The 27,901-nt window shown below is 51.8% G+C and overlaps 2 protein-coding genes across 8 annotated transcripts in view; one reads left to right on the forward strand and one right to left on the reverse strand.

The window, feature by feature from the left end:
• Nucleotides 1–11,216, forward strand: part of ASIP (agouti signaling protein) — a 54,677-nt gene extending 43,461 nt beyond the window's left edge. For 6 of the 7 annotated variants that reach the window (XM_068149756.1, XM_068149755.1, XM_068149754.1 and 3 more), the window contains exons 3-4: nucleotides 4,033–4,094; nucleotides 6,790–11,216. In XM_068149756.1, the coding sequence (XP_068005857.1) occupies nucleotides 4,033–4,094; nucleotides 6,790–6,966 (239 nt within the window). In that variant the 3' untranslated portion in view covers nucleotides 6,967–11,216. The remainder of the gene's footprint in view (nucleotides 1–4,032; nucleotides 4,095–6,789) is intronic. The other variant, XR_010988716.1, reaches the window with a different exon arrangement.
• A 9,367-nt stretch (nucleotides 11,217–20,583) lies between these two features.
• Nucleotides 20,584–27,901, reverse strand: part of AHCY (adenosylhomocysteinase) — a 31,990-nt gene continuing 24,672 nt past the window's right edge. The window contains exons 9-10 of the mRNA XM_068149764.1: nucleotides 23,501–23,695; nucleotides 20,584–21,585 (exon numbers count right to left, since the gene is read on the reverse strand). Coding sequence (XP_068005865.1) covers nucleotides 21,454–21,585; nucleotides 23,501–23,695 — 327 coding nt within the window. The 3' untranslated portion in view covers nucleotides 20,584–21,453. The remainder of the gene's footprint in view (nucleotides 21,586–23,500; nucleotides 23,696–27,901) is intronic.

Raw genomic sequence — 27,901 nt, forward strand, 5'->3', positions numbered from 1 at the left:
TCCATTGCTCCTTGTCCTATCTCAGGGTGCAACTGAACAGAGCCTGTCCCTGTCCCCTCCCTCTTGACCCCCAGCCCTCAGATATTGGTAGACATTGATCAGATCCCTCTCAGCCTTCTCCTCTCCAGACTAACCACCCCCAGGGCTCTCAGCCTCTCCTCCCCAGGCAGTGCTGCAGTCCCTTCAGCATCCTTGCTGCCCTCCCTTGGACTCTCTCCAGCAGATCTCTGTGCGTCCTGAACTGGGGAGCCCAGAACTGGATGCAGAATTTCCCTCTCTGCATCATTTTCTTCTCTACCAGGTTGCCTGGGTTAATTAAGGCACTCATGCATCCCACTAGTGTCTGGATCTCTGCTTAATGACATCATCAGACATGGTCAGACTGCTGGAGAACCTCCCCTGTGGGGACAGGCTGGGAGAACTGGGGTTGTTTAACTGCAAGTTCATTAAACCTGTGCTGTTCTGCAGCCTCCCAAACAATAACCTTTCATGGTCCTTGTGACCCTAGATGCCTTCAGCCTCACACTTCCAATGATATTTATTTATTCCAACTAAAAGCAGAGATATAAAATCCCTTCCCTTCAGCTGATTTCCCTACCTGTGTCCATGCCTTAACCATGCCTGTGTCTTGCCACATTGATCAGAGGGCTGGAGCACCTCTGCTACAAAGACAGGCTGGGAGAGCTAGAGGTGTTCAGCCTGGAGAAGAGAAGGCTCCAGGGAAACCTTAGAACAACCTTCCAGTACCCAAAGGGGGGGGTTACAGGAGAGCTGGGGAAGGACCTTTGACAAGGGCTTGTGGCATTAGGACAAGGGGCAATGGTTTGACACTGGGGAGGTGTAGGTTGGGCATTAGGAAGAAGTTCTTTACATGAGGGAGGTGAAATACTGGATCAGGTTGGCCAGAGGTATGGTTGAGACCCCATCTCTGGAGACATTGAAGGTCAAACTTGCTGGGGTGCTGATCTAGTTCAGGATGTCCCTGGTGACTGGAGGGGGGTTGGACAAGATGACCTTTGAGGGTCCCTTCCAGCCCAAGGCAGTCTGGGATTCTGGGCTGTCATTTGTCATAACGACAGTGCCACAGCCAAAGGCTGGCAGGCTGCTCTTTGCCATCACTGCCACAGAAACCACTCATTCAGAGCAACTATTGAAAGTGTGCTTAAATAACCACAGCCTCCTCCTCTCCTGATACTGCCAATTTCACAGAATCACAGAGTGTGAGGGGCTGGAAGGGACCTCAAAAGCTCATCCAGTCCAAGCCCCCTGCCAGGGCAGCATCACCCAGAACAGGTCACACAGGAACACATCCAAGCAGGTCTTGAACATCTCCAGAGAGGGAGACTCCACAACCCCCCTGGGCAGCCTGCTCCAGGGCTCTGTCACCCTCACACAGAAATAATTTCTCCTCCTGTTTGCATGGAACTTCCTCTGCCTCAGCTTCCATCACTGTCCCTTGAGCTGGCATTGGGCAGCACCCAGCAGAGCCTGGCTCCAGCCTCTGGGCACTCACCCTGCACATCTTCATCCCCAGCAATGAGCTCACCCTCAGGCTCCTCCTCTCCAAGCTACAGAGCCCTCAGCTCCCTCAGGCTCTCCTCCTAAGGAAGATGTTCCACTCCATCATCTTTGTGGCTCTGCACTAGACTCTCTCTAGGAGCTTCCTGTTCTTCTTGAACTGAGGAGCCCAGACCTGGACACAATATTCCAGATGTGGTCTCACCAGGGCAGAGTAGAGGGGAAGGAAAACCTCTCTCCACCTACTAACCACAGCCCTTCTAATCTACCTCAGGATGCCATTGACCTTCCTGGCCACCAGAGCACATTGCTGGCTCATGGTCAACCTCCCATCCACCAGGACCCCCAGGTCCTTTTCCCCTTCACTGCTCTCCAACAGCTCAGTCCCCAACCTGTACTGATGCTGCTATTCACAATTTATCAGTCACAATTTACCACACTGACCCACTGCATCTATTTTGGTACAAGCTAGCAGAAACAGTTCCTGCCAGCTGGGTTTAAATGTTTCAGAGAGAGCTTCTTTCCTATCCCAGTGACATTTTCTTCTACCAAGTCCTGTTCCTTTTGGTTGGCCACACAGAGCAGAGATGGAGGCACTCACTGGGGCTCCAGCTCAGTGTTTAAACGTTGCTGTAGGCACCCTTCAGTAACAAAAGTCATTTGCAAATAGCTGTTTGCACAGCTGTCAATCAGCCACAGTGCTCATGGCATCCAAAGAGGATCTGTCTGGCTCTAATGCAAGCCAGCCTGAGGCTGGAATTAAATAACCTCTTAAAAGGTAAGCAGAGGATTGGCTCTCATCAGCTGGCAAAACAAGCAATCACCTAATTAACACATGCTGCTCATAACACTTGCAGGCACAGCTGGATCAGCAGCAGTTAGCAGCTGGCAGCATTTATCACAAACCTCTGTCTGCATTTCCCCAAACTGCCACAGAGGAGAACTGCAAAGAGCTGCTCAGCTGGGCAGCTGTTGAAAACACAGTGGGCAGAGCATGAGGAATGTGAGAGTAGAGAGCAGCTGGGGGAAAACCAAGTGTTTTACTGAGCCCAGAGGAGCTATGGGAGAGATGATGACAGCACTCTTCTGTCAAAACCCACAGCTCTCTATTTCACAGGCTCACAGTTCCACAGGCTCACAGGATGTTAGAGGTTGGAAGGGACCTTCAAAGATCATCAAGTCCAAGCCCCCTGCCAGAGCAGGACCACAGAATCCAGCACAGGTCACACAGGAACACATCCAGACAGGGCTGCAAAGGCTCCAGAGAAGGAGACTCCACAACCTCTCTGAGTACCCTGCTCCAGGGCTCTGTGACCCTTACAGTGAAGAAGTTATTCCCCATGTTGAGGTGGAACCTCCTGTGCTGCAGCTTACATCCATTGCTCATCCATATCCCAGGGTGCAAGTGAGCAGAGCCTGCCCCTGTCCCCTCCCTCCTGCCCCCAGCCCTCAGATACCTTGACCAGATCCCCTCTCAGTCTTCTCCTCTCCAGACTAAACAGTCCCAGGGCTCTCAGCCTCTCCTCCCCAGGCAGTGCTGCAGTCCCTTCAGCATCCTTGCAGCCCTCCCTTGGACTCTCTCCAGCAGATCCCTGTCCCTCCTGAACTGGGGAGCCCAAAATTGGACACAGAATTTCCCTCTCATCTGCCCACTTGTAGTGGTTTGAGCCTTAACTGGGAGTTAAGAGCTCAGATGGGGGCAAGGCTGAGAATCTCTCCCCTACTCCCCCCTCCTCCCTCCCAACAGAGAGGGATTAAAAAAAGGAAAGGGAAGGAGCAAATCCACCAAACAATAATTTGGAGTTGGCCTGGGAGTAGAGAGGTGAAGAGGTGTCTTTAAACAATATATATATATATAAAACAATAACAGGTAAGGTTCACAAGGGCAAGGGACAAGGATGGATGGGAGGGGGGGAGAAACAAGAATACAAAACCAGTCTCTCTCTGAAGAGGCACAGAGGCAGCAGGGAGAAGGATCAGCCCCAAGCACGTGGCAGAGGAGCAGGAGGCAGCTGCAGTAGCTCTCATCCAGGAGAGGCAGGAGCCAAAAAGGAGAGCAAATGACTCCAATGCCTTCCCTTTTATACCCTAGCTGGGCAGGGAGGGGGGAGTGGAACAGACTCAGTTTCCCAGAGGAAAAATGCCCTGCAGGGAGGGCAAAGCACCTGCAAGCCCTCCCCACCCTGTTTTCAGAACGGGCATTAACCCACCACACCACTCTGCATCATTTGCTTCTTTATCAGGTTCCCTGGATTAATTATAGCACTCATACATCCCACCAGTGTCTGGATCTCTGTTTAATGACATCATCAAAGATGACCAGAGGGATGGAGAACCTCCCCTGTGCAAACAGGCTGGGAGAGTTGGGGTTGTTCAGCCTGGAGAAGGCTTCAGGGAGACCTTAGAGCAGCCTTGCAGTACCTGAAGGGAGCTACAGGAGAGCTGGGGAGGGACTTTTGACAAGGGCTGGGAGTGAAATAGATTTAATGTTATGTTGTGCTATTCTCTTTGAAGATTTAACTAAAAGATCCCAGAAAGTCAGCAGGAAAGAGGCAGAGAACAGGAAATCTTCCAAGGTAGGTGGCTGGTGGTGAATTCAAATGATTTATGACTTCTGTCCCTTCCCTCAGTGCCTTTACAGCCATTGCCTGATTTAAGTAACTTGCACACAGTTTGTGGCCCTAAATTCTATGCTGTCAGCTCCAAAACATTAATGGTGGAAAGAGCACTGTGATCTTTTACTGGTTAAAAGCTTTTGTTTGGGTTTAGGGGGTCTTGGTGGGTTTGATTTTGGGTTTTTTCCAGTCTAGGTACTTTAACTTTGAGCTGGTCCATGCATTTGTAAAACTATGTCCAGGTTGGATGGGACCTTGAGCAGCCTGGTCCAGTGGGAGGTGACCCTGCCCATGGCAGAGGGGTTGGAACTGGATGATCTTTAAGGTCCCTTCCAACCCAATCCATTCTATGAACCTATGAATCTCTGAAACACTTCCTAAATGAATAAGACCCAGGCTGAAAGAGGCCTCTCAATGCCCTTTAGTTCCACCTTCAGCTCAAAGAAGGATGCAAACAAACTGCATCCAAGCCTTTTGCCTTCAAAACTCCCAAGGCTCTAAGGGACCACAAAATGTTTTATCTTTAAAGTGAAACTCCCACGTTCAGAAAGTGCACAGAGTGTCTGTAGCTGGAGGGCTCCAGAGACCTCTCCCAGACCTCAAGCACACAGTATCATAGTATCAGTCAGGGTTGGAAGGGACCACAAGGATCAGCTAGTTCCAACCCCCCTGCCATGGGCAGGGACACCCCACACTAGATCAGCCTGGCCAGAGCCTCATCCAGCCTGGCCTTAAACACCTCCAGGGACAGGGCCTCGACCACCTCCCTGGACAACCCATTCCAGGGCTTCACCACTCTCATGGGGAAGAACTTCCTCCTCACCTCCAGCCTGAATCTCCCCACCTCCAGCTTCATTCCATTCCCCCTAGTCCTATCACTCCCTGAGATCCTGAGCAGTCCCTCCCCAGCCTTCCTGTAGCCCCCTTCAGATCCTGGAAGGCCACAATGAGGTCACCTGGGAGCCTTCTCTTCTCCAGACTGAACAGCCCCAACTCCTTCAGTCTGTCCTCACAGCAGAGGTGCTCCAGCCCTCTGCTCAGCCTTGTGGCCCTTCTCTGGACACCTTCCAGCACCTCCAGATCCCTCTTGTAATAGGGGCTCCAGAACTGGAGGCAGTACTCCAGGTGGGGTCTCACCAGAGCTGAGTAGAAGGGAAGGATCCCCTCCCTTGCCCTGCTGGCCACACTTGTTGACCATCCCAAAGTTTTTCACTTTTCCAAATCACAGAGAGAGAAGCAGCATCCTAGGCTGGGAGATCTTTTTCAGCTCGCTTACCTGTGTCTGCAGCAAAGGCTTCCCAAGCACAAATCTGATGTGCAAAGGATTGCTGAGCTTCCATTCAGCTTGACAAGCAAACCACACAAAGCAGAGCCCTGCCAAGCCACCTGCCCTCCCTCCCAGCCTTGGAGCTCAGGAAACAAAGTGGGTGCCAGCCCCAGGGATTGGCAGGGAGATTTTGCTCTTCCATTTGAAAGGTTTGCTGCTCCAAGTGTGTAGTGGGTTGAAATTTATCCCCCCCAACATTAACTTTGCCAGAGCAGCTCAGCTGGAAGCAAATGAAAGCTGTGTTTACAGGCAAAACTACACTCTACAGTGGAATGCAATGAGTGTGCAGAAAATATCCAGGACTTACAACATTTACAGGGATTTACAGTTAACAAACAACACAACCACCCCCCCTGGTCAAGAAGACCAGGGAAGCTGTCCCTCTGTCCCCCCAACCCCTGTCCAAAAGGGAGAAAGGAGCAGAGAAAAACTTGCTGTTAGACTTACCCAAAATAATCATAGAATCAATAAGGCTGGAAAAGACCTCAGAGATCATCAAGTCCAGCCTGTCACCCAACACCTCCTGACAACTAAACCATGGCTCCAAGTGCCACATCCAAGCCTTGAACACCTCCAGGGATGGGGACTCCACCACCTCCCTGGGCAGCACATCCCAATGGCCAATTCCTCTTGCTGGGAAGAACTTTCTCCTCACTTCCAGCCTAAACCTCTCCTGGCACAGCTTGAGACTGTGTCCTCTTGTTCTGGTGCTGGCTGCCTGGGAGAAGAGACCAACCCCCACCTGGCTACAACCTCCCTTCAGGGAGTTGGAGAGAGCAAGGAGGTCTCCCCTGAGCCTCCTCTTCTCCAGGCTAAGCAACCCCAGCTCCCTCAGCCTCTCCTCACAGGGCTGTGCTCCAGACCCCTCCCCAGCCTTGTTGCCCTTCTCTGGACACCTTCAAGTCTCTCAATGTCCTTCTTAAATTGAGGAGCCCAGAACTGGACACAGGACTCAAGGTGTGGCCTAACCAGGGCTGAGCACAGGGCACAGTGATTTCCCTGCTCCTGCTGGCCACACTCTTCCTGATGCAGGCCAGGATGCCCTTGGCCTTCTTGGCCACCTGGGCACACTGCTGGCTCCTGTTCAGCTGCTGTCAACCAGTACTCCCAGGTTTGAGGTTTACCAGTATGAGTGGCAGGCTGGTCCCAAGACAGCATTTCCCATGATCCAGTCCCACCACACATCTCCATTGCCCCTGATCTAAGGGTCCCACTGCTGGCATCCTCCCGGGCCAAGCGCTCTGACCGTTCCCTTCCCTCTCACCTCTTCTCTCCTCTGACCCAGCCTCATTTCACACCTAGATGAATTTTCACGGTTTTCTCTCCTAGAGAAATGCTCAGCTGAGGACACCTCCAAAACCAAGGCCCACCCCAGCTGCTGACTGTGTGCCTAACTTCAAAACCTGCAAACCACACTTGAATTCATGTTGCAACTACTGTGCCCTGTGCAAGTGCCGGATTTTCCAGACCATCTGTCAGTGTCTGATGTTAAACCCAAAGTGCTAAGCTGAGCTGGGAACACAATAAGGGCTTCTGTCTTTCATTAGCTTCTCAAGTGTCTATTTCAAACTGCTCCAGGCATATTTGCAAGCACAGTAGAGAGCTTTGAAGCTGGCAGCTTGGATTTTGCCCCTCTTCAAATTAAATGGAGGAGGCTTTCCTCTGGTGGGGTCGAGGCTATCACAGATGAGTTTTCCAGGGAGCACACAACCATGGAGACTGACATTGGACAAGGATTCTTAATGATACTGATCTGTGCTTTTAAGAGGAATTCTGGGTCCCTGGGGGTTTGGGGGGTTTCTGGTTTGTCTGGGGGTTGGGTTTGGGTCTTTTTGAGTGGTCCTATGGTTAATTAAGCACTTTGACCAGCACCACAAAGCCCTCATGCATGGCACACAAACAGCCACACCAACCCAAGACTGGGAAGGACCAAAGTCTGGGTTTGCCTGCCAGGACAACCCAGCAGCAGCCTCCAGCACAGCCAAAAGATGATGCTTTGAATGTTTCAGGGTGATATTCCCTTTTCACACAGCATTCCAAAAGCAGGCTGAGAATTTACACAGGTTGTTCTGCCTGAAAAGGCAGCTCCGTTTGGCCAAGAAGGCCAATTTGGAATCATCCCCAGCTGAACACCATCCAGCTCCAGGGCATTTAGTCATTCTTCCAGGGACCAGCATCTCCAAGATGGATATTTGAGCCCTGGATGTGGCTGTGCCTCAGGACTTGAATATCAGAATTTCCTTCCCCAGCTATATCCATAGGAACAGAGTCCCCTGTCCTTCTGCTGCTGCCAAAGGCACAGTGCATATGGAGCCCAAAAGCAGGAACACATATCCAGGACTTTGAGGAGGAAAGGAAAGATCAGCAAAAAATGGAATGTGTATCCCAGATGCACATCTTGAAGAAAACCATGAGAAGCAATAAACCTCTTTCTTTGCCCCTTCTACTATGGACACCTTCCAGCACCTACCCCAAGGGTGAATTCTGGTGACAATCTCCAGCTGCTGCACACAACCAGTGACCACAGGACAAAAATTACAACACTGAGGGCTGTGTCAACCCTTAGAGGCTCAGAAACAGCTCTGAAGGTATGGCTGAAGCTCGAGGCAGCAGCACACAGGTATCTAGAAGTCATCTTTGTCTTGTTCTTGAAGCTCTTCGCTGTGATCTTGCCGGAGCCAAGGTGGCACAGGAGGAAGCCTCTTCTTGGTTTAAGTACAGGAGAGATGTGGTAGGTCCCAGGAGAGCAAGGAGGAAGCAAACCCAGAAGCTGTCCCCAACACTGATGATTCTTCACTTGCCAGACTCCAGCTCTTTTTACTTCATCTGTTCTGTACCTACAATGTTCCTCTCCCCAACTCCTCTATGCTCTTTTTTGCTCACTGAGGCTTTCCTGGTGTGAGGATTTTCCCTGTGTCCCACTGCTATTGCCTGGCACCACAGGAGCCATACCCACTCTCTGGGCTAAAACCCTCTTCCATGGTCACTCCAGCTGTCTGCCAGTGTCACAATCAGATGCTGTTCTTCTAACCTTCACTTTTCTGATGGCTCTGTCCAGGCCTAATGTGGTGGGTTGGATTTTAAAGGCATGCCCTACAATTACCACACCTAATTGAGAGGAAATTTCTTTGCTGATCTATTTCTAAGCACAGCTGAGGGCTACAAAGCTTTTCAAGGCAGGCAAAGATGATGCAGATGACACTCAGAAGGGGAGAAAGGCTTTCTTCTTCTAACAAGCAGCCCACAACCTCTCAAAAGAGAGGTCAAATGCTGACAGAAATATTTGTTCATCTTAAAGATGTATATCTAGATGACAGAGGGTGATCTCAGAGAGAGCCCAACTGATAACAGGAGGTCATTGTGCTTCTTATCTGTTATAAAATACATCAGCTGTGACAGATGAAAGCCTTTAAATGCACCTACATCTGTCTTTGATACCCTGGCTCAGGAATCTGTGAGCCATTCAGTTGTGATAAGAAGAGGATGAGAAGGAGGAATGAAAAATGACAATGGGCTTAGCAAACACAGTCTGGACCCATCTGGTACTAGGGAAAAGGCAACATGGAGAGCCCTGCACTGGAAAGAGTACTCGTAAGTGTGGCCTTACCAGTGCTGAGCAGGGGGCAAGGGTCACCTCCTTGACCTGCTGGCAATATTCCTCCTAATGCAGCCCAGGACACCATTTGCCTTCATTGCCACAAAGGCTGCTGATTCCTGTTCAACTTGGTCTTCACCAGGACCCCCCAGGTCCTGTAGAATAGAATAGGATAGGATAGGATAGGATAGGATAGGATAGGATAGGATAGGATAGGATAGGATAGGATAGAATAGAATAGAATAGAATAGAATAGAATAGAATAGAATAGAATAGAATAGAATAGAATAGAATAGAATAGAATAGAATAGAATAGAATAGAATAGAATAGAATAGGTTGGAAAGGACCTTTGAGATCATCCAGTCCAACCTATCACCCAACACCTTCTAATCAACTAAACCATGGCACCAAGTGCCTCATCCAGGTTCTTCTTAAACACCTCCAGGGATGGGGACTCCACCACCTCCCTGGACAGCACATCCCAATGGCCAATCTCTCTTGCTGGGAAGGATTTCTTCCTAACATCCAGCCTAAACCTCCCCTGGCACAGCTTGAGACTGTGTCCTCTTGTTCGGTTGGTGGTTGCCTGGGAGAAGAGACCAACCCCCTCCTGGCTACAACCTCCCTTCAGGTAGTTGTAGAGAGCAAAGCTACTTTCCAGCACACATTCACCTGTGGGGTTGCTCCTTCCAAGGTGCAGGATTCTCATGCTCCTCCTGCTTGAACTGCATCAGGTTTCTGTCAGACTGCCAAGATCCCTCTGGATGCCAGCACGACCCTCTCCCTGCTGTGTCCTCCACTCCTCCCAGTTTTGTACCACCTGCAGATGTGCTGAGGATACACTCTGCCCCATCACGCAGACCATGAATGAAGATGGTGAAGAGTGAGATGGTAGGCATGGGAGCCAGGGTGAGGTGGTAGGAATGGGAACCAGGGTGAGATGATGGTAGGCATGGCAGCCAGGGTGAGATGGTAGGAATGGGAACCAGGGTGAGATGATGGTAGGCATGGGAGCCAGGGTGAGATGGTAGGAATGGGAACCAGGGTGAGATGATGGTAGGCATGGGAGCCAGGGTGAGATGGTAGGAATGGGAACCAGGGTGAGATGATGGTAGGCATGGGAGCCAGGGTGAGATGGTAGGAATGGGAACCAGGGTGAGATGATGGTAGGCATGGGAGCCAGGGTGAGATGGTAGACATGGGAACCAGGGTGAGGTGGTAGGCATGGCAGCCAGGGTGAGATGAAGCTAGGCATGGGAGCAAGGGTGAGATGATAGTAGGCATGGGAACCAGGGTGAGATGGTAGGCATGGGAACCAGGGTGAGATGATGGTAGGCATGGGAACCAGGGTGAGATGGTAGGCATGGGAACCAGGGTGAGATGATGGTAGGAATGGGAGCCAGGGTGAGATGGTAGGCATGGCAGCCAGGGTGAGATGATGGTAGACATGGGAACCAGGATGAGATGATGGTAGGCATGGGAGCCAGGGTGAGATGGTAGGCATGGGAGCCAGGGTGAGATGGTAGGCATGGGAGCCAACCAGCTAAGCAAATCCTGGGGCCATGTATGCACTGAAGGGAAAGGAAAGCTCCTGTCCTGTGGGAAAGAGGGGGGTTGGTTTGCTACACCTATGCACAGATTTTTGAAGCAAGCTTTTCTCTGTAGTGCAGGTTGACAAATGTGACTCATTAATAAGCTACTTTGGTTTGGCTTGGCTTGGGTTTGGGTAGCTGCAATTGATTAGAGAGAGTACCTCTGAAAAGAATACACACCAAGTACTCTGTTACCAGCTTGAGTGACTTCTCTGGGTGAGGATCCCGTGCATGAGGCACCGGTAGGCTACAGAAATCAGCAAAACATTTGCACCTAGCATTTGCTTCCTGTGTTTAGTCGGAGCAGATATTTACACCGAGGAGCTGCTTGCAAGAGGGAGAGCTCCCTCAGGGACCTCTCTGAAACGTTAGCAGCAGAGGGCGGGTGAAACAAACACATGGCAAGGACAGAGTCGTTTCAGTTTCACTCATCACCTGCCAAAGTGTCTCCACCGACAACCTGCTGCAGTTCGAGCTTAGAGACAGAGCCGGGAATGCTCCATGGCAGAACCAGTTTGCTCCTAGAGACTGATGGCAATTTTATCCTGACTACAAGCTTGGTAGGATTAAGCACAAATAAATCACTATGAGCTTTTCCAAATGCTGCCTGGCTTGTGTGACTTGAAAAGAAACTCTGTGCTTCCCTCATCCAAAGTCAGGACTTCAGTGCTTACTGTCACACCCAAAGCATGTAAAATCCAGGTTTACCCCGATGGAGAAAACAAAGGGCAGAGTAAACATCTTAATGGCTGTCCCAAACCAGCTCCAAACACTTCACAGCTTTCCAGGCTAATTACTGAAACCCTCTGGGAAACCCCAGAAGGAAAACAAACCTCATTGTACTTACAGCAAAGATGCTTCTCAGAGTGCTGTGGGATGTGCTCTGGGTGAGCCTGCAGCCCTGAAGTCACTGAGGATGAGTGCAGACATTCACTGCCATGCAGAGTGCTGGGGGATGTGCTCTGGGTGAGCCTGCAGCCTTGAGGGCACTCATGATGAGTGCAGACATTCACTGCCATGCAGAGTGCTGGGGGATGTGCTCTTGGTGAGTCTGCAGCCTTGAGGTCACTCAGGATGAGTGCAGACATTCACTGCCATGCAGAGTGCTGGGGGATGTGCTCTTGGTGAGTCTGCAGCCTTGAGGTCACTCAGGATGAGTGCAGACATTCACTGCCATGCAGAGTGCTGGGGGATGTGCTCTTGGTGAGTCTGCAGCCTTGAGGTCACTCAGGATGAGTGCAGACATTCACTGCCATGCAGAGTGCTGGGGGATGTGCTCTGGGTGAGCCTGCAGCCTTGAGGTCACTTAGGATGAGTGCAGACATTCACTGCCATGCAGAGTGCTGGTGGATGTGCTCTTGGTGAGCCTGCAGCCTTGAGGTCACTCAGGATGAGTGCAGACATTCACTGCCATGCAAAGCCAATGCAGAAAAGCACTGAATCAGACCACTCTTCATCAGAGCAGTTTGAGTTGAATAGAGACCATTCCATGGGCAGCAGTGACTCCACAAACACTCTAAGCAGACCAGTTTCTCTTGTGCTCACACCCAGCACCCTGCTTAACTCCAAGGCAAGTCTCTGAGTCACAGAATCAGGGCTGAACAAGAGAACAATTACAGTATCACAGTATCACAGTATCACTTAGGTTGGAAAGGACCTCGAGGATCATCGAGTCCAACCTGACACCGCAGACCCCATGACTAGACCATGGCACCAAGTGCCACGTCCAATCTTCCCTTGAACGCCTCCAGGGTCGATGACTCAACCACCTCCCTGGGCAACCCATTCCAATGCCGAATGACTCGCTCGGTGAAGAACTTCCTCCTCACCTCGAGTCTGAACCTCCCCTGGCGCAGCTTGAGACTGTGTCCCCTTGTTCTGGTGCTGGTTGCCTGGGAGAAGAGGCCAACTCCCTCCTGGCTACAACCACCCTTCAGGCAGTTGTAGAGGGCAATAAGGTCACCCCTGAGCCTCCTCTTCTCCAGGCTAAACAATCCCAGCTCCCTCAGCCTCTCCTCATAGGGCTTGTGTTCAAGGCCTCTCACCAGCCTTGTTGCCCTTCTCTGGACACGCTCAAGTGTCTCAATGTCCTTCTTAAACTGAGGAGCCCAGAACTGGACACAGTACTCAAGGTGCGGCCTAACCAGAGCAGAGTACAGGGGCACTATGACCTCCCTGCTCCTGCTGGCCACACTATTCCTAATGCAGGCCAGAATGCTATTGGCCCTCCTGGCCACCTGAGCACACTGCTGGCTCATATTCAGGTGGCTGTCGATCAGCACACCCAGGTCCCTCTCTGTCTGGGAGCTCTCCAGCCACTCCGACCCCAGCCTATACCTCTGCATGGGATTGCCATAGCCAAAGTGCAGCACTCGGCACTTGGACTTGTTGAATGCCATCCCATTGGACTCTGCCCATCTTTCCAGTCGGTCGAGGTCCCTCTGCAGAGCCTTTCTACCCTCTAACTGACTAACATCTGCCCCTAACTTTGTGTCATCTGCAAACTTGCTGATGACTGACTCTACCCCTTCATCCAGATCATCAACGAATATGTTGAAGAGGACAGGGCCCAGCACTGATCCCTGGGGGACACCACTGGTGACTGGCCTCCAGCTGGATGCGGCACCGTTCACGACCACTCTCTGGGCCCGGCCCTCCAGCCAGTTCCTAACCCAGCACAGTGTGTAGTGGTCCAATCCACAGGCTGACAGCTTAGTCAGCAGTTTGCTGTGGGGGACGGTGTCAAAGGCCTTGCTGAAGTCTAGGTAGACCACATCCACAGGCCTCCCCACATCCACCAGGCGGGTCACCTGATCATAGAAAGAGATCAGGTTGGAGAGGCAGGATCTGCCCTTCCTGAATCCATGTTGGCTGGACCTGAGCCCTTGGCCATCCTTCAGGTGCGCAGTTATTGCTGCCAGGATAATCTGCTCCATCACTTTCCCTGGCACTGAGGTCAGGCTGACTGGCCTGTAGTTTCCAGGTTCCTCCATCCGACCCTTCTTGTGGATGGGGACCACGTTGGCCAGTTTCCAGTCATCTGGGACCTCACCAGTGAGCCAGGACTGGAGGAAAATGATGGAGAGTGGCCTAGCTAGCACATCTGCCAGCTCTCTCAGCACCCTAGGATGGATCCCATCCGGTCCCATGGACTTGTGGATATCCAAGTGGCTCAGCAGGTCCCGAACTAACTCCTCATGGATTTCCAGGGTATTACTCTGCTCCCCGACCCCAACGCCCAGCTCCGGAGACCACTCGTCCTGAACTCCTGCCTTGCTGTTAAACATTGAGGTAAAGAAGGTGTTCAGGACCTCAGCTTTATCCTCATCCTCAGTAACTGTGTTCCCCTCCAGGTCCACTAGGGAGTTCAGGTTCTTCCTGCCCTTCTTCTTATTGTTAATATATTTATAAAAATGCTTTTTATTATCTTTGACTGAGGTGGCCAGCTTCAGTTCCAGCTGGGCCTTAGCCTCCCTAATTTTATTCCTACATAATCTAACAGCTTCCTTGAACATACCTCGAGAAGCCTTCCCCTCCTTCCAAAGGTGATACAGCCTCCTCTTCCCCCTTAAATCCTCCAGGAGCTGCTTGCTCATCCAGGCCGGTCGCCTTCCCCGCCGGCTTGCCTTCCGGCACATGGGAACCGCCAATTCCTGTGCCTTCAAGAGCTCCTGTTTGAAGTAGGTCCAACCCTCCTGAACCCCTTGGTTCATGAGGGCTGGTACCCAGGGGACTTTGCAGACAAGTTTTTTAAATAGGCTGAAGTTCGCCCTTCGGAAGTCCAAGGTGGAGGTTCTGTTGGTGCTCCTCCCTATCTCCCTGCATATTGAAAACTTCACTATCTCGTGGTCACTGCACCCTAGGCAGCCTCAAGTGGCTCCCCTAACAAAAGCCTCAGAACTTCACCTCTGTTTTTTTCCTTCCTACTTCTGAGCTCAGAAACCATTGCCCCTCTGGGCAGCCTTCTCCACACAGCCATCTCCAGCACACAGAAGGCAGTGCATGTCATGGCCTCCTAAGGTTACCTCACTGCAAGATCCCAATTGCCACCAGAGTGCCTGGAACAGATTGGTCACAGCCACTTCACCTTCAGAACTGAAAGTGCACAGCCACCAGCTGCTCATTCCCAAGCACAATCCCACACTGGCTGAAGAGTCAAAGAAAAATGATTCCTTTCTGTGGCAAATCCCAGAACCACAGAAACATTCAGGCTGGAAAAGAGCCTCAGGATCACCAAGTTCAAGCATTGACCCTGCTCTACAAGGTTCACCCCTAAACCATAGCCCCAAGCACCACATCCATACCACCTCCAAACACCTCCAGGGTTGGTGACTCCACCACCTCCCTGGGCAGCCTGTGCCAGTGCCTGACCACTCCTGATGGGAAATATTTTTTCCTAATGTCCCCTGGTGCAGCTTGAGGCCATTCCCTCTTGTTCCATCACTAATTACCTGGGAGAGGAGAGCAGCACCAACCTCTCCACAGCCTCCTTTCAGGTAGCTGCAGACAGCAATGAGGTCTCCCCTCAGCCTCCTCTGTTTCACACTATCCATCCCCAGCTCCTTCAGTTGCTCATCACCAGATTTCTTCTCCAGGCCCTTCACAGCTTCCTTGCCCTCCCCTGCCCTGGCTCCAGCACCTCCACATCTCTCTTGGATTGAGGTGCCCAAAACTGGACACAACACTCAAGGTGTGGCCTCCCCAGAGCTGAGTACAAGTGCAAACCACCTCAACCTTTCCCAGCTGTGGGGCTGAGACAAAGTCTTATCCACTTGTGGTGGGCACCCCACCAAAGGCTGAGTGAGGTCCCCCAGTCTGCTAAAGGCTACAGCTAGCAGGTCACAAGGTGGCAGCTGGAGGGCATCACAGGTGGGGCCAGACATGAGCAGTGCTGAATCTTGGCCCCTCCATGAGTGACTTCTTCCTCTCTGTACCATGCCCACTGGGAGCTGTTTCAGCTCTCCTTCTGCCAGGGCCCACACTCCACCAGGGATTACTCAATGCATTATCAAGCTCCCATCAGTGCAGGTACAGCACTGAGGCTGAGGGAGCTGGGGGTGTTCAGCCTGGAGGAGGCTCTGGGGAGACCTAATAGCAGCCTGCCAGTGCCTGAAGGGGGCTACAAGAAGGCTGCAGAAAGACTGTTTGCAAAGGCCTGCAGGGACAGGACCAGGGGCAATGGCTTCAAACAAGAGCAGAGCAGGTTGAGATTGGATGTGAGGAACAAGTTCTGCACCATGAGGGTGGTGGGACTATGGAACAGGTTGCCCAGGGAAGTGGTTGGGGGTTCTATCCCTGGAGATATTCAAGGTGAGGTTCAACAAGGCCCTGGGCAACCTGATCTAGCTGAGGATGTCCCTGGTGACTGCAGGGGGCTTGGACTGGATGAGCTTTGGAGATGCCTTCCAGCCTGGACCATTCTATGATTCTGTGAGAGCAGGGGAATGCAAAGAGGGACTGGCCATGCATCTCATCACTCTCAGTGAAGGTCCTGAGATGTTCTGCTCATATCTTACATCCTTTAACCATGCTCCTCATTTCTTCAGATCCAACAACAGGATCCTGAAGTTGGCAGAAGCTTGCAGCCCTGTTGTTGATTAGCTATTTCCAGTGCATCAAAACCCAGGGAGAGAAGTTTTACATCTAGAGAGGAGCTGGTGGAATATTCTTTCCCTTCCTCAGCAAATTACCCTGACCTAGAGGCACAGACACCCAAATGTCAGCCTGGCATGCTGGGCTTGTTTAGGTTTTCCTGGTCAACCCAGGTATTTTCTGCTTCTGACACAGTTACCCTTCAAGGAGCTAAGAAGAGTCCAGCACAAAGCTACTGCAGGCAGTAGAACATCTCCCTGTGAGGACAGGCTGAGGGAGCTGGGGGCTCTTTAGCCTGGAGCAGAGGAGCCTGAGGGGTGCCCTCATTCCTGGTGATAAAGATGTGCAGAGCAGTGTGGGGAGAACTGAGCCAGGTTCTACTCAAAGGTGTCCAATGATAGGACGAGGGGCAGTGGGGGCAAGATGCAGCAGAGGAGGCTCCATGGGAACAGAAGGAAAAACTTTATCACTGTGAGGGTGCTGGAGCACTGGAGCAGGCTGCCCAGAGAGGTTGTGGAGTCTCCTTCTCTGGAGACATTCAAAACCCACCTGGATGTGTTCCTGTGTGACCTGCCCTGGGTGATCCTGCTCTGGCAGGGGGGTTGGACTCAATAATCTCCAGGGGTCACTTCCAACCCCTAACATTCTGTGATTGAACATTTGCTGTGTCCCTGCCCCCCCAGAAACTGACTTTCACCCAACTAGCAGCTCAGCAGCACTGCTGCAAGTGCCCAGTGCCACCTTAGAGACATCAGGAACACCTGTGCCAGGCTGGCAGATGTGATGTGGGACCTAGAGGAGATTGGCCCCATCTGGAGCAGCAGCACCAGGCCAGACACACACTAGGCTGCCTGAGAGAGCAATGCCTCACCCTCCCAAGTGTCCTTCTTAGATATGTGATGCCTGCAGTTATCTTTGGGAGGCAATAAAACTAATTTATTGGCAGAGTCCTCAGATGATTTGCAGATGGCCAACACATGGCTGAGTCCCTCTCCCAGAAAGAGAAAGAGGCTCTAAGCATCTCTGCAAGAGTTATCACATGCAGCCTTATCTCTGTTCAGGAAACCTTTTGGGGATGAAATCCTGCCCTGAAATATGGGAGCCCTAAAATGGCTGTGACAGTATCATAGCACAACTCACATCTGGCATCCATTTAATACATATAAAGGCAGGAAAAGGCAAAACTACCCCCTCCCCAGTGATCCACCTCAGGCCCCTTTGAATCACTGCAAGTCTTCTGGAGATTTTAATGAACACCTTCATCTCTCAGGAGAGTTTAGCCAATAATGGTGTTCTTGGGGTACCTTGGCTATTTTGGGCAGATTCTTTAGCTGAAATTGTCATTTGTGGGCTTCCCTTCACTGTGCACAGCTGCCCCAGATGTAGGCATGGCAAAAATTATAGCAGTAAGAAGCAGGAATCAGACCAGGAGAGCATCCAGGCTCCCTCTGCTTTCTGTTCCAGAACAAACACGCCTGGTTTGTGTTCTGGCACAGAGTTGAAGTGAAGGCAGCACAGAATTGAAAGGCAGCAGTTCCCAGGAGCTTCCCAGAAAACAGAGCCAGGCAGGAGTGGCCAGGTTGGGTCACTGGAGTGAGGCCAACCGTGTGACATTCAACAGGGCCAAGTGCTGAGTCCTGCACTCAGCTCACCACAACCCCATGAAGGCTCCAGGCCTGGGGCAGAGGGGCTGGAAACTGCCCAGCAGGAAAGGACCTGGGGGTGCTGGGTGACAGCAGCTGAACAGGAGCCAGGGGGTGCCCAGGTGGCCAAGAAGGCCAGCAGCAGCCTGGCCTGGATCAGCAGTGGTGTGGCCAGCAGGAGCAGGGCAGGGATTGTCTCATTGTACTCCAGCTCTGGTGAGGCTGTGCCATGAATCCTGGGCTCAGCTTTGGGCCTCTCACTCCAAGGACATTGAAGTGCTGGGGGGTGTCCAGAGAAGGGCAACCAAGCTGGGGAAGGGTCTGGAGAACAGGGCTGGTGAGGAGCAGCTGAGGTGGTCCAGTCTGGGTAAGAGGAGGCTCAGGGGAGACCTCACTGCTATCTACAGCTCCCTGAAGGAGATTGTAGAAACACAGGAGTCAGCCTCTTGGCCTGAGGAGCAAGAGACAGAACAAGACAGAACAAGCTCAAGTTGTGCCAGGGGGGTTTTGGGTTGGATGGTAGGAAAAACATCTTCAGGAAAAGGGTCACCCAGGGCAGTGGTGGTGTCCTCATGCCTGGAAAGGTTTCAGGGCTGTGTAGATGTGGTGCTGAGGGCCATGGTTTAGTAGTGAGCTGCCACTGCTGGGTTAATGGCTGGACTAGATCTGAAAGGTCTCTTCCAAACAAGATGATTCTAGGATTTGAAGGCTTGTGGAATGAAAATGGAAGTAGACAAAGGTTAAGTCATTTGAACAGCCAAGGGTCCCTCCTGCACTAAATGAACACAGCAGATGGGTAACAGCCCTTCACCTCTACTTGGTCAACAAGTACTGGAGCACTGGGTTCAGTTTTGGGCCACTCACACCAAGGAGAGTGACAGGCTGGAGCAGGTCCAGAGAAAGGCAACAAAGCTGGGGAAGGGTCTGGAGAAGAGGGCTGGGGAGGAGCAGCTGAAGGACCTGGGGGTGTTCAGCCTGGAGGAGACTGAGGGGAGACCTCATTGCTCTCTGCAGCTCCCTGAAAGGAGGCTGCAGTAAGGTGGGGGTTGGCCTTTTCCAACTGAAATGATTCTATGGTTCCATGACACCCCTCCATCCCCACAGCTTGCTTCTAAGTGCCAGGCTTTGGTCAGAGATGTTGATCTTTGGTTACAAAATGGCATCTTGGGGCAAGTCAGACACCACCCCAGGCAAAGGCTCTCCCTGCCAAAGGAGGAGTTTGTATCAGGCTGTTAATGAAATGCACATAGGAAGCAAGTCTTGGACATGAGGCAAACCAGCAGCATCAAATGTTTGTTGTGAGTGGCAATCAAGTTAATGCAAAGCAGATACCTGCAAGAACTGCTGGCTCAAAACACACTCTGGCTTTCAGCCTGATTGCTCCCAACATCTACACTATTGCACTTAAGAGGCTGTTCAGTTTGCTTCTGAATGCTGCTGCTCAATCAAGGCCATGCCTATGGCTGTGGCCCATTCCCTATACCCTGATGGAAATGATTTCCCCAGCTGATGCAATCAACCCCAGAGTGATACACAAAAATAAGAGGTTGGCAGAAAAAATGCCTCTGGTGCTCTACAGCTGGAACAAGAAGCAAAAACTTCATAATAGCCTCAGCCAATATCCTAACCAGCTTGACCCCTCTGGTATGGGATGTCAGGGAACTGGACAAGCAGAAAGGGCTGTCAGTCCCCATCCAGTGCAAAAGGATGCTGTAAAACCTCAAACCCTTTAATTCATCCTATTTAGCTCCTGGAAGTACTTTTTTTGCCACAGAACTTTTGGTGGTGGTGTCCTTCTCTCAGCCTCTTCTCTGTTGGTTTGCTTTTTCTCAGCTGGCTGGCAGGTCACAAGCTTTCATGAAGGGTGAGGCTGCTCTTGCAGCCACCCATGTGCTGGGCTGCATCCCAAGCAGTGTGACCAGCAGGACAGGGAGAGGATTCTGCCCCTCTGGCTCTGCTCTTGGTCAGACCACACCTGCAGCACTACCTCCAGTCCTGGAAGGAGCTGGTCCAGAAGAGGCCATGAGGATGATCAGAGGGCTGGAGAACCTCTCCTGTGGGGAGAGTGGGAGCTGTTCAGCCTGGAGAAGAGAAAGCTCCATGGAGACCTTAGAGCAGCCTTCCAGTGCCTGAAGGGAGCTACAAGAGAGCAGGGGAGGGACTTTTTACAAGAGCTGGGAGTGACAGGAGATTAAGACTGGAAATGAGGAAGAAATTCTTTGCTGGGAGGGTGATGAGACACTGGAACAGGTTGCCCTGCCTCTACCTGGAGGTGTTGACAGCCAGGTTGGATGAGACCTTAAGCAACCTGGGCTGGTGGGAGGTGTCCATGCCCATGGCAGGGGAGATGGAACTGGGTGATCTTGAAGATCCCTTCCAAGCCAAACCTTTCTATGTTTCTATGAACATCTTTCATCTTCCATCCAGAAACAGAGGTGCTTTGCTGCATAGTGCTGCCTGAAGAGGACAGTGGCAAGAGAGTACTTCCATGGCATACAGGGACAAGTCTGTGTGGGCAGAGGAGAAGAGTGCTTTTAAGGCAAGACTCAGCCCTTCAAACACTGCACCTGGGACAAGCTGGTCCTCAGCTCAAGGGTATGATGCAGCACTGCCTTTTGTCTTGAGGAAACTCCATGTGGGCACATTGAACATCTTCAGCAGGTTCAGGTTCACACAGAAGTGAACACATCCACAGCAGAATGAGCCAGGCCACAGTCAGATCTTTAATAAAAGCACTTTGAGTCAGTGACAGACAAGGTACAGCAGGTATGACAACTCTGAGGAATCAAGTTGGGGTAGAAGTGTGCTGCTGGTGTTTTCCAGAGGACTGAACAAGCTCCCTAAACCTAAGTATTCCTCTCAGTGGCTTCCCAGCCCTTTACAACACACTAGAAGACTACCAAAAAGTCTCTCTTGCCTCACTCCTCCTCACGTTGGTATGGAAGCAGCATAGGTCTTTGTTCTGACCAAACCCAGTGGAGCAAATTAAACCAGAAAAGCTCTCCAGCTCTCATCTCCAAACAGGTCAGGCTTGTTGTCACAGGAAGGAGCCCAGCCAAGCTGTACTCTTCCCTACTGCCTGCACTTTCACAATGGGCACTTGAGCCAGGGCACTTTTGTGGACAGAAGCCTGACACTGGAAGCCTCCTACCAGGAATTATCTAACTTGAGTAGGGCATGGCAGAAAGCATCTCCCTGCAGTTCCTGTTCCCCATCTTGCTGCTCAGTCTCTTCAAAGAGGTTGACAGCCACTTTAGCCAAGACTAGACAGTTTCATTTAGCAATCTTGTGTGCTGCTCCCTTTATTGGGACATTAGGAGCCCACAAATGTTGCATAAGATCCTTTGCACCATGACATTAGCCAAGTAACCAATTCTAATGCCAAGAGCCAGAGTGATCCCCTCTCACTCTTCCACTAATAAATAAGGCCCTGAAGCTCCCTTGGTATGGGGAGGGGGTCTGCAGCACTAAGAGGAGTATGGCAAAGGACTTGTTCTCAGAAGCCCAGCACACACAAGGGCTTTGGAAGGTTGCATCCCTGCACTTTGGTCTTTGGGTAGTGCCACCTGCTCAGTATCTGTAGTGGTCTGGCTTGAAGGGCCCATCTCTTGGCAAGCCTAAGTATTTGGCCTGCTTGTCACTCAGCTTGGTCAGCTTCACACACAGTTTGTCCAGATGAGCAGCAGCCACAGCTTCATCCAGCTGGAACACAAAACATGGAGACAAGAGGGTTAGAAGAGTCTGATTAGTGCAGGAAGGTAGGTGGCCCTGCCCACAGCAGGAGGCTTGGAACTAGATTCTCTTTAAAGTCCTTTCCAACTCAAACCATTTTATGATTCTATGACCAGACTGGTGGCTCTGCTCAAGTGCCAACATGACTGAGGTTCTTGCCACCCACTGCAAAAAAATCAATTCCTATTTTCACTCCAGCTTCAACTCTTCCCCACTAGACTCTGCTGCTGGACAGGCATGTGAAAGCTTGCTGTCAATGCTGACACACAGAAGGAATAAGATGCTTGGGAATAGAATAGAGTTAACCAGGTTGGAAAAGACCTTTGAGATCACCAAGTCCAACCTATCACCCAACACCATCTGATCAACTAAACCATGGCACCCAGGTGCCTCAGCCAGGCTCTTCCTAAACACCTCCAGTGATGGTGACTCCACCACCTCCCACTTTCAGCAGAGCAGAGCTGACAAGTTAACAAGGTATTGTTTCAGCTATGAAACTGATAATGCAGATAATGTAAAGAAACTGCAACTGAAACAAGAGTTTGGATCCAGTTAAGCTCAGTTATGTTTATTCTAAGTGTGAAATAGAAGAGAAAGTGAGTGTTTGGTTAACTGGGGGGATTTTCAGTTGGTTTTACTCCTTGCAAGCAGATTTGTGTTGATGTTGTTGTTCCTCAAGAGTTCCTTGAGGCCTTTAAAGAGGAACTCAAGATCCCATCTCATATAAAACCTCACTCTCAACCAGATGGATCATTAGAAGCTTCAGAGCAAATCATGCAGGGACACATGAAGAGCTTCCTGCTCTGGGAAGGCTAACCCAGCAAAGGAGTGGCTGGCTCAGACCAGTAACACCCATGTAAGGCTCAGATGAAAAGCAGAGCTGGAAAGGCTCAGACAGTGCTACTCCCTGGCTAGCCTGAGGCAGCACAGGGTTTCCCAGCACCTCAGGGGAGGGCCCTAGGTGAGGCCAAAAAGTGACTGGATGTTCCTCCCATGAGACAGACAAATGCAAGTTCAGCACAACAGGTTAGCCACAGTACCCAGCTCACCTCAGACTCAGCATGACCAAAGCCAAGCATTCCTGGAGAGCCAGAAGCTCCTTGCCACAATATTCAGCAGGAAAATCAGCTTGAGCACAAACCACCCAAACCTACATGACCACATCTGGAGTTTGCTTCCTTAGAAGCCTGCATCTTTCTGGTGGGTTGAAATTCCTCCCCACCTCCAGCTTCATGCTATTCCCCCTAGTCCTATCACTCCCTGAGATCCTGAGCAGTCCCTCCCCAGCCTTCCTGTAGCCCCCTTCAGATACTGGAAGGCCACAATGAGGTCACCTCGGAGCCTTCTCTTCTCCAGACTGAACAGCCCCAACTCCTTCAGTCTGTCCTCATAGCAGAGGTGCTCCAGCCCTCTGCTCATCCTCCTGGCCCTTCTCTGGACACCTTCCAGCACCTCCAGATCCCTCTTGGAATAGGGGCTCCAGAACTGGACACAGTACTCCAGGTGGGGTCTCCCCAGAGCTGAGCAGAGGGGGAGAATCATCTCCCTTGCCCTGCTGGCCACACTTCTCCTGCTGCAGCCCAGGATCTGATTGGCTTTCTGGGCTGCAAGTGCACACTGAGAGCTCCTGTTGAGCTTCTCCTCCACCAGCACCCCCCCAAGTCTCTCTCCTCAGGGCTGCTTTCCAGCCAGTCCCTGCCCAGCCTGGATTTGTGCCTGGGATTGCCTCGACCCAGCTGCAGGACCCTGCCCTTGGTCTTGTTGAAGCTCATGAGGTTGGCTTGTGCCCACCTCTCCAGCCTGTCCAGGTCCCTCTGGATGCACGAAAAGAACTGTGAAGGGCATAGCCTGAAAGCATCACAACCTTCCTGCTGCTGTGACTCACCTTCTTTGGCAGGAAATGGACTCCAACAGCGTACTTGTCGCTGTGTGTCCACAGCTCGATCTGTGCCAGCACCTGGTTGGTGAAGGAGTTGCTCATGACGAAGCTGGGGTGGCCCATGGCGCAGCCCAGGTTGACCAGGCGCCCCTCGGCCAGCAGGATGACGTGCCGGCCGCTCCGCAGCGTGTAGCGATCCACCTGCCGGGGGAGGGCACAGCAAGCTCAGGGGAAGCACAGCATCTCACACCACAGAACCACTGGGGCTGGAACAGACCTCTCAGACCGTCAAGCACAACACCACAACACAACGGAATCCCAGAACTAACCAGGCTGGCAAAGACCTCAGAGATCATCCAGTCCAGCCCACCACCCAGCACCCTCTGATCAACGCAACCATGGCACTGAGTGCCTCTTCCAGTCCCTTTTTAAACACCTCCAGGGATGGTGATTCCAACACCTCCCTGGGCAGCACATCCCAATGGCCAATCTCTCTTGCTGGCAAGAATTTCTTCCTAAAATCCAACCTAAACCTCCCCTGGCACAGCTTGAGACTGTGTCCTCTTGTTCTGGAGCTGGCTGCCTGGGAGAAGAGACCAACCCCCACCTGGCTACAACCTCCCTTCAGGGAGTTGTAGACAGCAATGAGGTCTCCCCTGAGCCTCCTCTTCTCCAGGCTTATCACCCCCAGCTCCCTCAGCCTCTCCCCACAAGCCTTTCCCTCCAGTCCCTTCCCCAGTCTTGTTGCTCTCCTCTAGACCTGCTCCAGCACCTCAAGCTCTCTCTTGCAGTGAGGGCCCAGAGCTGCAGTCAGTGCTCAAGGTGAGGACTCACCAGTGCCAAGCTCAGGGCAGAATTCCATCCCTAGTCCTGCTGGCCACACTACTCCTGATATAAAAACCAAGATGCTCTTGGCCTTCTGTGCCCCCTGGGCAACCCACTGGCTCATGTTCAGCTGCTGTCTCCCAGCACTGCCAGGTCCCCCTCCAGCCACTCATTCCCCAGTCTGTAGCCTGCATGGGGTTCTTGTGGCCAAAGTGCAGGATCCTGCCCTTGGCCTTGTTAAGCCTCATCCTGTTGGCCTCAGCCCATCCCCCCGGCCTGTCCAGGTTCCTCCAAAGTGTCTTCCTACATCAACCATGCAGAGCTTTGTGGGCTTCCTTCCCACAGCTACAACTGAGCAGTGGGCTTCCAACACAGCACCTTTGATTACAGCTGCAACCTCCTTCCCTCAGCTCCCAGCAAGAGTTTGCAAAGCCTGTAGCAATTCTGGGCTTCACAGAACCACAGAATGTTAGGGGTTGGAAGGGACCCCGAGAGACCATCCAGTCCAAGCCCCTGCCAGAGCAGCATCACCCAGAGCAGGTCACACAGGAACACATCCAGGTGAGGTTTGAAGATCTCCAGAGAGGGAGATTCCACAGCCACCCTGGGCAGCCTGTTCCAGGGCTCTGTCACCCTCACATGGAACAGATTTCTCCTCCTGTTTCCAAGGACCTTCCTCTGCCTCAGCTTCCACCACTGCCCCTTGTGCTGGCATTGGGCAGCACCCAGCAGAGCCTGGCTCCAGCCTCTGGGCACTCACCCTGCACATCTTCATCCCCAGCAATGAGGTCACCCTCAGGCTCCTCCTCTCCAAGCTACAGAGCCCTCAGCTCCCTCAGCCTCTCCTCCTAAGGAAGATGTTCCACTCCATCATCTTTGTGGCTCTGCACTAGACTCTCTCTAGGAGCTTCCTGTCCTTCTTGAACTGAGGAGCCCAGACCTGGACACAATATTCCAGATGTGGTCTCACCAGGGCAGAGTAGAGGGGGAGGAAAACCTCTCTCCACCTACTAACCACAGCCCTTCTAATCCACCCCAGAATGCCCTTGGCCTTCTTGGCCACGAGAGCACATTGCTGGCTCATGGTCAACCTCCCATCCACCAGGACCCCCAGGTCCTTTTCCCCTCCACTGTTCTCCAACAGCTCAGTCCCCAACCTGTACTGCCCCCTGAGGTTGTCCTTTCCCAGGGGCAGGACTCTACACAACATTCACCTTCACCTCTGATTTCATATTTCAAGAGCCATCCAGTTCTTCTGGCTTTTCCACAGGCATGTTGAGGCAGATGGCTGTGGTGGGGAGCACTCTGCTTCAGGCAAACACAGTTCACACAGCCCTGATTGTAGCAACTGGTGTGGAGAGAGGAGAGGGAAACCCTCTGCCTGCAACAGCCCAGAGCCTTTGCAGCTAACACAAGGGGAAGCATGAAGAGTGCTCAGCCTGTAGCTCTTCCCACTTGTAAGGCTTTACAGTACAAAAACCTCCTCTTCTGCCCTCAGGGGGCCAAAAGGAATGGTCCTTCACTCAAGTTTCAAAGCTCTGCTGGGAACAACAGAACTCTGCACACAGAATGAACTCTCAGGTGGGCTACAGAGCCAAGTCTTCAGCTCAGGAACCGGTTGCCCAGGGAGGTGGTGGAAGCCTCCTCCATCAAAGTGTACAAAGCCAGGCTAGATAAGGCCTTGAGCAACCTGCTGTAGTGTGGGGTGTCCCTGGCCATGGCAGGGGGGGTGGAACTGGATGATCCTTGAGGTCCCTTCCAACCTGATGCATTCAATGATTCCTCTCCTTGATTCAAGACACAGGGAAAATGCTGCCCAATCTTAGTTAGGGTTTGAGGAGCTAGAGAGTTTGTACTTGGTATTACAAAACACAGGGTCTCAGAACACTGGCATCAGGAAAACATCTCTAGTACAAGATCTCACACCTTCAACACAACTGATCTCCTCTTGAAGTGCCCACAAGGTTGAGAATATGACCACAGAAGAGTCCCTTTGGATGAACCTGAGCAGCAAAACTGAGAAGCCAGCAACAGCCTAAGTGGCAAACTGGTCATCTCCTTTCCTTCAGGGTAAGAGCAATTCTATCACCTACTGTAATGACTCAATACTGCTGCCTGAGAAAGGTCTCACCACATGCAGATGAATTCCCATGCAGGGTGTGAGGATATCTCCTGAGAGCTTGTTTCTGCATGTCCTGGAAGAGTTAAGCAACTGCAGTGGATTTCCACTCAAGGCCTTTTGTTTTGAGGGGGGAATTTGGGGCTCTAACACCACATTTCACCTCCCAGTCTCAGCTCTCCTCCTCTTTCAAAACAAGTTTTTAGGATATGTACTAGTCCTCTCCTGCTCAACTGCTCCTCCACCACAGCAATCAGGCAGAGAAATCATTAAGGCTGGAAAACACCATCAAGTCCAACCATAACCCAGCTACCATCACCCACTAAACCATATCCTGAAGCACCATACCTACAGCTGCTTGAATACCCCCCTAGATGGGGACTCCACCACCTCCCTGGACAGCCTGTGTCAATGCTTGGCCACTCTTCAATAAAGAAATCCTCCCTAATCACAGAATCACCAAGGTTGGAAGAGACCTCAAAGATCATCAAGTCCAACCTGTCACCACAGACCTCATGACTAAGCCATGGCACCAAGTGCCTCTTGAACACCTCCAGGGACGGTGACTCCACCACCTCCCTGGGCAGCACATCCCAATGGCTAACAACTCTCTCTGGGAAGAACTTTCCCTTCACCTCCAGCCTAAACTTCCCCTGGCACAGCCTGAGACTGTGTCCTCTTGTTCTGGTGCTGCTTGGCTGGGAGAAGAGACCAACCCCCACCTGTCTACAACCTCCCTTCAGGGAGTTGGAGAGAGCAAGAAGGTCTCCCCTGAGCCTCCTCTTCTCCAGGCTAAGCAACCCCAGCTCCCTCAGCCTCTCCTCACAGGGCTGTGCTCCAGACCCCTCCCCAGCTTTGTTGCCCTTCTCTGGACACCTTCCAGCATCTCAACATCTTTCCTAAACTGAGGGGCCCAGAACTGGACACAGGACTCAAGGTGTGGCCTAACCAGTGCTGAGTACAGGGGCAATACCATCCTGACATCCAGCTTAGCCTTTTTGAGCAGTCCCAGTTTTAGTTTTAAACCCTGAGCTTCTAGAAAGCAAGCAGCTAGCTCCAGCCTCCTCTAAGACAAAAGCTGTTGAGTGAAGCCAGCTCTGCTCTAAGATCATGGGCAAGAGCAGACTTGCTAGTGAGTACCTGAGGGTTTCACTTCAGACCTAGTTGAGCCTATGTAATGTGTCCCAACAACAAACAGTATACTGGAAAGACTCAGCTGCTTAGTAAGGGTTTGATGTGGGTGGTCAGTAAGCCACAGGGGGGTTATGAAAAATGGAAGGGCAGATTGAGATCCAAGATGTGTTCTGGGGTGTGGTACTCTCAAAGAAGAAAGCCTGTCCCAGAAGCCTGCTCTCAGCAAGGACACTCCCTCTTTGCAAGGTAGCTAGAAGAGCAAAGCCAGACAAGGCTTCACAGTGTATTAGAGGTCAGAAGGGACCTAGAGAGATTGAGTCCAACCCCCC

This window comes from Melanerpes formicivorus, unplaced genomic scaffold (assembly GCF_026170545.1).
Source record: "Melanerpes formicivorus ecotype bairdi unplaced genomic scaffold, bMelFor1.0.p_v2 SCAF_19, whole genome shotgun sequence".
NCBI lineage: Eukaryota > Metazoa > Chordata > Aves > Piciformes > Picidae > Melanerpes > Melanerpes formicivorus.